At 28.5% G+C, this 10,055-nt stretch overlaps 2 protein-coding genes across 2 annotated transcripts; both read left to right on the top strand.

Moving 5' to 3' along the window:
- The first annotated feature begins 2,218 nt into the window (after positions 1–2,218).
- On the top strand, positions 2,219–4,394 carry LOC134835361 (pickpocket protein 19-like). The gene is made up of 4 exons (XM_063850237.1): positions 2,219–2,490; positions 3,018–3,114; positions 3,174–3,599; positions 3,654–4,394. Exons 1-4 carry the CDS (start codon positions 2,219–2,221, stop codon positions 4,392–4,394), a joined length of 1,536 nt encoding a protein of 511 aa, XP_063706307.1.
- A 2,771-nt stretch (positions 4,395–7,165) lies between these two features.
- LOC134835360 (pickpocket protein 19-like) lies at positions 7,166–8,497 on the top strand. Its single transcript, XM_063850236.1, has 3 exons — positions 7,166–7,231; positions 7,291–7,716; positions 7,769–8,497. The coding sequence occupies exons 1-3, from the start codon at positions 7,166–7,168 to the stop codon at positions 8,495–8,497; spliced, it is 1,221 nt and encodes a 406-aa protein (XP_063706306.1).
- The last annotated feature ends 1,558 nt before the right edge of the window (positions 8,498–10,055 follow it).

Here is a 10,055-nt window from a genome sequence, read left to right as displayed (position 1 = left end):
TAAATTATAAATTAAATGGAAAAGAACTCTTTATATTAAAAAAAAAGATCTAAATATAATAAAAATAAAACACAAATTTTATCATTTAATATATTATTGTGGTACAAAACTTTTAATAATAAAAATAACCCTCCTTGATATCAATTTAAACACTTTTAAAAAAATATATTTTTTTGAGTAGTTTCTTTCTATGAAAAACCAAATGTCGTCCAAATTTGTCCTGATATATTTACAAAAAAAATTATCATATAAAAATACCCAAATTTTTGTGCTAAATAAAAGATATTAAATAATTATTAAAAATAACACAAGAAAAGAAGAGATTGAAAATGCTTGGCAAAAAATCACTGAACAATAATGTAATGAAGTGAAATTTAAAAAAAAAATATGAAGAAACACAAAAGGAATAATGCTTGTAATTGTGAAAATAAAAAAATAATTGAATAAATAAAAAATATTTATCAAAAATTACAATTAAAAATTATTTTGACTGTTTTTATTTTTTTGAATAAATTTTTAAAGGCTTCATTTAATAAAAGCAATGTAAAGTTCGTTGAGAATTACTGATATTTTGAGTCGGCTGAAAGTGATAATGTTGAATTAGCAGGTTTGGCGATTTTCTGAGTTGCTAACGAGTGGTAGTTTGTATCTAATTAAATTATTTATTTATGTATTATTTATTTAAATAATTTTCATAATTTTTATTAGTTTAATTCAATTTTTTAATTTTTGTCCCATATGGATTTCCATAAGGAACAGGGGGAAATGAAGATACAAACATTTGTTTTTTATTTTTTGTTTGTAATTTTTAGAGTTTAAGAAAAACCGTTGATTCTTAACATTGAATTATTGATAATATTTTCCAATTCTCTCAAAATAAAAATTTTTGAAAAAAAAATTATTCTAGTCACGTGACTTACATATACTTTTCATATACTTTTTATCACCTATCAACAAGAAAATAAAATATGGAAAGGGTTACTCGCTAAGTTTCTAATATATCAACGGAAATTTTCACCTTATACGATAGAATAGAAACAAAAGTTTAAGTTCACTACTGAATTTTTGAAATGTCCTTTTTTACCGCGCTTTTGACAAGTTAAAATTACACCGCAATACACTCTAAACTGAAGTTACTTGCACGAAGCTGAAATCATTCTAATATCATTCCAATACCATTGCTTAAAGTAGTAGCAGATAGTAAAAATAACATAAAGAAGTTTGAATTATTCCTGATCAAACTCCAAAAATATTAAGGTGTTTTAAAACTTAAACTTAATTTACTAATTTTTAACATCTGACCCATTCTGTTCACTAATTAATTTCATTTTCCTTCAAACTAATTTTTTAAGAAATTTAAAATATATAAGTTCTTATTAAAAAAATTTTTGATTTTTGTATCGCCCTGAAATATACACACTTCAAAGCTTTAAATGTCGAAGAAAATTTCGATTTTTTCAACCTTTCAGAAAAACTTAACTTCAAATTTGTACAAGTAACTTCAGTTTACAGTGTAATGCGTTGTAATAATTAGTCAATAATCTATGTTGATTTAATCAAGAGCAAGAGCAAATCGACAGTCATAATAATTGATTTCGGACCTTTTTTATTAGAGATTTTTACGTTTATTTAGTTTGTTTTTACACAATAAAAAATCTGTGATGCGAGATGTGCGCGAGACGTGAAAAATTGATGTTTTTGGCTTTTCTGAAGCAACGGTAGGTTTGCGGGCGTATGTTTCTTAGCGAAAAATGACCTACTCGAGACAACGAACAATTCCAGTGAAAAAAAAAATTTTTCAAAAAATTTTGATTTTCGACCAAAAATTCCAAAATTACTTTAAAATCCGATTAAAATCATGAAAATCGTCAAAAATCGAAGTAAAGGTGAAATTTTTTAACTAGAATTGTTCATTGTCTCGAGTGGATCATTTTTCGCCAAGAAATATAAGCCCGTAAACCTTCCATTGCTTCAGAAAAGCCAAAAATATCAATTTTCACGTCTCGCGCCACGTTTCGCTCACGTCTTGCGCACGTCTCGCATCACGCAAAATTTTTTACTGTGTAGTATTTTACCAATTCAAGTCAAATAAAAAAAAATGCTGTACGAATCTGATTTTGCATATTTTCTGCGGAATCCTGATAGAGAAACCATTCAAAAAAGATCATATTTATCGTCATTAGGAGAAAGTGATACAAAATTTTTGGAAGGGAGAAAAATGCCAGATTTTGTTGTTTTAAATGTGAATGAGGTTCCAAAAAGTGTAAATAAAAGTAAAAATGTTTCGTTCATTGAAGTTCAGCCAGATTCAGAAAATGTCGTTTCTAAAATTGATATCGAGTGTGAAGCAGGTAAAACAGAAATTCAAAAGTGGAATAAAAACAGCGTAAGAGAAAAATCAATCAAAAAACTTTTTGAGAGATATTGTGAAAAAACGACGGTGCATGGATTGAGATATTTCGCTCAAAGCGATCAACATTGGAGTGAGCGGTAATTTTCACAAAATTTTTTAAGAACATGAAATATTTTATATTTGTATCGCGGATTTGTATTAAATAAAAAAAAAATAAAAAAGGAATTTTTATCATTTTCTGTAAAAAGCAGTGAAACCCCTTGGTATCTATAATTAAAGTTGAAGGGCCTCAAAATATTCCAAAATGTTTTCTTCATATAAAAAAACAACGAAAATTTTAATAAATTTTAATGATTTTCGGTAAAAAAAACTTTTATCTTTCTCAGGTAAAAATGAATAAAAATCAGGAAAAATTCGTTAATTGTTTTATAAATGTGAAAAATTGTGAAAATATCAATTTTCTCAAATTAAATAAAAAAAAATCATAAAAAAATATTGGTAAAACTATAAAAAAAAAACCTTGAAGGACCTTGAAGACCCAAAGGGGATTTTAAACTGGCCACTGGGAATGTAAATTCAGTTCATGGAAAAATGACGTGTTTATCAAGTCAGGTGAAATACAAACAAAAAATTGAAATTATTAACATATGTTTATATTTCGTAGAGTACTTTGGATAATAATGGTATTATTGGCGATGGTTGGTGTCATTTACGTGAGCCTTTTGTTGTCTGAGCGATTCAATAGCACTCCACTAGCAACTGTGAGTAGCCATTCTAAGTAAATTTTGAAAATTTCAAACCTTTAAATCAATTTTCACAGGTGCTTGAGAGCACAATTTATCCTGTTTCTGATATTCCATATCCATCGGTCACCATTTGCAACTACAATCGTGTGAATTGGAATCGTGTTGAAGCCGCAAAAAGGAAATATATCCCGAATGCAACTGAAAATGTAGTAAAACAATTTGAATCTTATCTGAAAACGATTAATCGCTTGGAATATGGATCTTTTGATGAGTTTAAAGAAATTGACACTTGGGATATCGATGCTCTTGAACACATTGACCTTCTGGAGTTGTATCGAGATGTTGCCTACAGTTGTGAGGAAATGTTTGACTCAACAGCAATTTGTTGGTGGAGAAATAAATTTTTCAATTGTTGTCAAATTTTTCACACACAACGCAGTGAATATGGGATTTGTCTTTCTTTTAATTCTGTCACAAATTCTGATGGACACGAAATGTTTGTAAGGATTTTCATTAAAATTTTCTCAATTTGTTTTCTTAAAATTTTTTTTTAGTTAAACTCTTCGAATTCGTACCCTCGTCGTACGAGCAGTTCCATGGATTGGTCAGGATTGCGAATTGAAATCACGATTCCCACAAGTGGAATGCCTCCCGATCTTCCCGCTGAAGATATGGGTCTAATGGTCATCGTGGGAAACCCTTTTGAATGGCCGACCGATGGATATCTTGTGCCAGCTGGAACAAACACAGGCGTTTCAGTCCATCCAACTTATTCGTATGCGACGGAAAATATTTATCACCTCGCAATTAACCAAAGGATGTGCATTTCTGATGAAGATATTAAACTAAATCACATCGACAATGCAAGTGTCATGCGGCTCCCGTTGCGACTCGATCGTTATTATGTCGGAAACTGCTACTCGGAGTGTCGACAACAACACATGATAAAATTCTGCAACTGCACTGTTGACTTTTTCTACACACCCGGCAACTATACGCCTTGTCGCATGTCTGGAATAAAGTGTCTGAACAAGTTTGATCAAATTATGAATTATCAGAAGCCTCCATCGGGTAATTCGTTCTTTTCTGATGACGAACCAGGAATTAGCTGCAATTGCTGGCAAGAATGCACAAGAACAGAATATGCAGTTGAAGTGGCTCCGAATATGCTGAGCGAAGCAACTCCCGGTAAAATTATTCTTGATGTGCATTATCAGAGATCGACAACGGTGAAATATCGTACTGACGTCGTTTTTGGTTGGATGGATCTCATGGGTAAATGTTTTTCCAATTAATCCAATTTATTTCTAGCTTTTTGTTCCAAAATATTCTTTTAAGGAAAGGATAGGACAAAATTTAAATAATAGTTTTGAAATACTTTTTCCAGTATTTCTCAGAGGACCATCATTTACTGTAATAATCTATAAAATCGTCTTTAAAAAATTGTCACATTTTTGTAATTTTTAGTGCTTTCAAAGGGGGTGTTTCAATTGCAACCCTTGCCCCCCTCCTGGATCCGCACTTAAAAATGACTAAATTTAATTATTTCTGATTTTTTAACAATGGTTGCTTCCAAAAATTTTTCTGAAAAAATCATTGATGTTAATCGATGAGCATTCTTGAATGCATCCAATATTTTTGTTGTTTTGAAATTATTTAAATTAAGATTTTTAATTTTTTAGAACATTTCAAGCAATTTTTTAAAAATAAAATTCAGTAATTTGGTAAAAAATATTTTAGATAACGAAAACATTGTTAAATTTGTACTTTGGTTAGAAAATTTTTTCTTCAAATTAAATATTTCAAAAAATTTCTTCATAAAACTAAAAAGAAAGGAATAATTATTAAAATTAACTAAACTAATTAATTAAACTAAACAAAAATGCAAGATAACCACATAATATATATATTTTTATTTTTTTTTTATTAGTTAGCTTTGGAGGAATCGCAGGACTATTTCTTGGATCATCATTATTGAGCGGCGTCGAATGTTTGTACTACCTTGGAATCGGAATTGGCTTGATGTTTAAAAACTTATCTAAAATTCGAGCAAATAACAAAGATAAACCCGTTGTTTAATAAAAAAAAACAATTATTTTTAATGAATTGTATTTATTTCCTTTTTTGTTTATAAAACTATAGAACTTAAGACATATTTCTGTAGGAAATATATTCTATTGTATAATGTTATTAAAAACTGTAGTTTTGCATAATTTTTTCATCAAAAATTCCCAAAAATGTTATATTTTAATTCTTGTTTCAAAAATCAGGACGACAAAAAAATAGAAATACAAAATTTATTCGCCTTATTTGATATCCTTACTAAAAATTTAATATTATTTGATTTAAGCCAAAAATATGTTTTTTATTGTATTTTCTTCCAATTTTTTGTTTATTTACTTTATTTTTCGTTAGTTTTCACTTCTAAACTGACCCTTGAACTGTATTCAATGTTAAGTTTGGGTTAAACGTTTATCCAGAAACATAATCAAAGACAATATCAGCAATCAACCCATAATGACAATCAATTAACAGATCATTATAGCACCGATTTTTATCACCTATCATCATATAAATAAATAAATTTTATGGAAAGGGTTGATAAGTTCCTACTGTATAAACGAAAGTTTTCACCTTATACGAGCAAATATAAACAAAAGTTCAAGTTCATTACTGAATACAAAGCTGAATGTCCTTTTTTACCGCGCTTTTGACAAGTTATAATTATAATTGGTCAATAATCTGTGTTGATTTAATCAGACAAGAGTAAATCGACAGTCATAATAATTGATTTCGAACCTGAAATTTATTGGAAATTTCTACGTTTCTTCAGTCTTTTTTGAGCTCTTCACCAATTCAGAGCAAAGTTCACGGAAAAATGTTGTACGAATCTGATTTTGCTTACTTTTTGCGGGATCCAGCTAGAGAAACCATCAAAAGATCTTATTTATCGAATTTGGCTCAAAACGATAAAATATTTTTGGAACAAAGGAAAATACCGGATTTTGTTGTTTTAAATGTGAATGAAGTTCCAAAAAGTGTTAATAAGAGAAAAAATGTCTCTTTTATTCAAGTGCAGCCACAACCAGAAAATGCTTCTAAAGTTAATGGCGAGAATGAAGCAGGTAAAAGAGCAATTCAAAAATGGAATAAAAATACAGTAAAAGAAAAATCAATCAAAAAACTTTTTGAGAGATATTGTGAAAATACGACGGTACATGGATTGAGATATTTCGCTCAAAAGGATCAGCATTGGAGTGAACGGTAAGATTATTTTTTCTAGTGAAACTCGGTCCTGAATGTCACTCGGGATCTTGAGATCTAGATTTTCGAATAATTTTCACAGAAATTTCGAAAAATCATGAAAATATTGAATTTGGGTGGTTTTTCAAAAAAATATTTTTGGGCAAGTGCAATTTCAAAAAATGTTTCAGATGTCCGCCCACCTAACTTTTTCCGAAAATCCAAGGAGGGAATAATGGAATAATTATAAATAATAGTTTTGAAATATTTTAACCTTCAAAACATACGAAAAATGACTAGAAATCATCAAAAATTGGTTGAAATCTATAATTTTTGTTATATTTTGCAATTTTTCAAAGGGTTCATAGAAAAAAATTAAAATTTGAAATTTGCCAACAATTTTTTAGTTTCAAAAAAGTCGTTAAAATTTTTTTTAATTTTTTCTTGAAATTTTTTTTTTTCGAAAATTTGTCAAAATTTTAAAACAAAAGATGCAAAATGTCTTCAAAGCACACAATTTAATGTAAAAGCTCTTTAAAAATAGTGAATAAGATGGAAAAATCATCAATATAATTGTTTTCCATTATCATTATTCATTACTCCCACCTCCTTACTTTTTGAGGTCCAAAATAATGTGAAACATTTTTTGAAATTGTACTTGTCTTGATGAAAAAATAATGAATTATCTTAATTTTATATTTTTGAAATGAAATTTTGGTTCCCGCGAAAATTGACGGAGTTACCAAGCTTTAAAAAATTAAAAATTATAACAATATTATTTTTATTTTAAAGCGTCCTTTGGATAATATTGGTATTTTTGGCGATGGTTGGTGTCATTTACGTGAGCCTTTTATTATCTGAGCGTTTTAATAGCACCCCATTAGCAACTGTGAGTAATAATTTTCATTAAATTTTGAATAATTCAAAGCTTCAATTAAATTTTCACAGGTGGTTGAAAGCACAATTTATCCCGTTTCTGATATTTCGTATCCTGCGGTGACCATTTGCAACTACAATCGTGTGAATTGGAATCGTGTTGAAGCCGCAAAAAGGAAATATATCCCGAATGCAACTGAAAATGTAGTAAAACAATTTGAATCTTACCTCAAAACGATTAACCGCTTGGAATATGGATCTTTTGATGAGTTTCAAGACATTGATACTTGGGATATCGATGCTCTTGAACACATTGACCTTCTGGAGTTGTATCGAGATGTTGCCTACACTTGTGAGGAAATGTTTGACTCAACAGCAACTTGTTGGTGGAGAAATAAATTTTTCAATTGTTGTCAAATTTTTCACACACAACGCAGTGAATATGGGATTTGTCTTTCTTTTAATTCTGTCACAAATTCTGATGGACACGAAATGTTTGTAAGTATTTTTATCGAAAATACTTTTAATTTTTTAAATAATATTTTTTTAGCTAAACTCTTCGAATTCGTACCCTCGTCGTACGAGCAGTTCCATGGATTGGTCAGGATTGCGAATTGAAATCACGATTCCCACAAGTGGAATGCCTCCCGGTCTTCCTACTGAAGACATGGGACTGATGGTTATCGTGGGAAACCCTTTTGAATGGCCAAGTAATGGATATCTCGTGCCAGCTGGAACAAATACAGGCGTTTCCGTTCATCCAACTTACTCGTATTCGACTGAAAATATTTATCACCTTGCAATTAACGAAAGAATGTGCATTTTTGACGAAGATATTAAACTAAATCACATCGACAATGCAAGTGTCATGCGGCTCCCGTTGCGACTCGATCGTTATTATGTCGGAAACTGCTACTCGGAGTGTCGACAACAACACATGATAAAATTCTGCAACTGCACTATTGACTTTTTCTACAAACCTGGCAACTATACGCCTTGTCGCATGTCTGGAATAAAGTGTCTGAACAAGTTTGATCAGATTATGAATTATCAGAAGCCTCCATCGGGTAATTCGTTCTTTTCTGATGACGAACCTGGAATTAGCTGCAATTGCTGGCAGGAATGCACAAGAACAGAATATGCAGTTGAAGTGGCTCCGAATATGCTGAGCGAAGCAACTCCCGGTAAAATTATTCTTGATGTGCATTATCAGAGATCGACAACGGTGAAATATCGTACAGACGTCGTTTTTGGATGGATGGATCTCATGGGTAAATAATTTTGCCAATAATTTAAATTTATTTTAATTTTACTTGTTTTGAAATACTGTTTCTCATAAAATGATTGAATTCGAAATTAAATTCAGTAATTTTGTAGAAATAATTTTAAGATAAAAAAATTCTAGTTTTGGTAGAAAAAATTTTCGAAAATTAAATTTTTGTACAGTTTTCAATTTTTTGTCATATTTTTTAATTGAGACGAGGAGTAAAAAGAAAAAAACGGTTTATTTTTTTTGTAGTTGGCTTTGGAGGAATCGCAGGACTATTTCTTGGATCATCACTGTTAAGTGGCGTCGAATGTTTGTACTACTTAGGAATCGGAATTGGCTTAATGTTCAAAAATTTGTCTAAAATTCGAGCAAGTAACAATAATAAGCCTGTTGTATAGATAAAAAAAATCAATTATTTTTAATGAATTTTATTTATTTCTGTTTTTTTTTTATAAAACTATAGTACTTAATCATTTATTTTAATACGTATATCCCTATATAATTTTATTAAAAAATAAACTCTTAAATCAAAACTTAATTAAATAATATTACTAAATATAATTATTTATTTTTATAATCTGAAGATATTTATGTAGAAGAGTATATTTTTCATTTATTTAATGCTTTTATATCATTTTTTATTATTTTTTGTATAAAATAAAATTGATATGTACATAAAATAGCTCGCTAATTAAATATTATTTTCTTTCCAGTCACATAAAAAACATAAATTAATACAATATTTACAAAAATAAAAATTATGTATTTCAATTTATATCATGCATAGAAAAAATATAATAATATAATTCAATACTTTTATATTATTATAAATGTCTATATCTTAAATAAGAATGAAATATTTAATACAAATCTCTTTATAAAAATTATTATAATAACGGCATTATGGCTTTCATATTCCTGTTTAACCTTTTTTCATTAAATATTCGTCCCAAATATTGTCATAGAATTTCTTTAAATTATATCGTACTAAACTTAATTGGACGGAAGATACCTTCTAATAAATTCTAACTTAAATAGCTAAATATTATACATAAAAAAATAATAGACAAAATTGTTCATTTTTAATTATTTTGATTCATTTGACATTTACTAATTTTTTTTCTAAATTGAAAAATGAACAAATTTTTGATTAAAAAATTAAATTATACTGTGTCAGGTGGATTTTCAACATAATTATTTACTATATTTTTGTTAAACATTTTGATACTATTAAAAAAATAAAGGTTTTGAAATATTGTACCAGAATTTTTATTGTTTCTAAAAAAAAGTGAAATGAAAAAAAAGTATCGTGAGATCGAATGACAAAAATCATACGGAAAAAACAGAGTTTTTTATACAGAGTACTTTTTTAATATTCATATCACAAAAATTTTGCCTTCGCAAACACATGTTTTTTTTATTATTAATAAGAAAATTAGACTCAGGCACTTGCTAAAAGATTTTGTACAGAATAAAATTATTATTTATTTAAAATAAAGAAATTGCGAAGCAACAATTTTAAATATTTTCATCATTGTGTATAAAGGAAGACAACTTTATAAAGGTT

Source organism: Culicoides brevitarsis, chromosome 3, assembly GCF_036172545.1.
Source record: "Culicoides brevitarsis isolate CSIRO-B50_1 chromosome 3, AGI_CSIRO_Cbre_v1, whole genome shotgun sequence".
NCBI lineage: Eukaryota > Metazoa > Arthropoda > Insecta > Diptera > Ceratopogonidae > Culicoides > Culicoides brevitarsis.
Note: the sequence above shows the minus strand (reverse complement) of the source record. Positions and strands in the feature narration are given on the sequence as shown.

Bases quoted from the DNA above. Each gene is read 5' to 3' on its own strand.
- LOC134835360 (XM_063850236.1), top strand. From the start codon at position 7,166: ATGGTTGGTGTCATTTACGTGAGCCTTTTATTATCTGAGCGTTTTAAT. The intron at 7,232-7,290 runs GTGAGTAATAAT...AAATTTTCACAG, and splicing joins ATAGCACCCCATTAGCAACT to GTGGTTGAAAGCACAATTTA. The intron at 7,717-7,768 runs GTAAGTATTTTT...ATATTTTTTTAG, and splicing joins CTGATGGACACGAAATGTTT to CTAAACTCTTCGAATTCGTA.
- LOC134835361 (XM_063850237.1), top strand. From the start codon at position 2,219: ATGCCAGATTTTGTTGTTTTAAATGTGAATGAGGTTCCAAAAAGTGTA. The intron at 2,491-3,017 runs GTAATTTTCACA...TATATTTCGTAG, and splicing joins GATCAACATTGGAGTGAGCG to AGTACTTTGGATAATAATGG. The intron at 3,600-3,653 runs GTAAGGATTTTC...ATTTTTTTTTAG, and splicing joins CTGATGGACACGAAATGTTT to TTAAACTCTTCGAATTCGTA.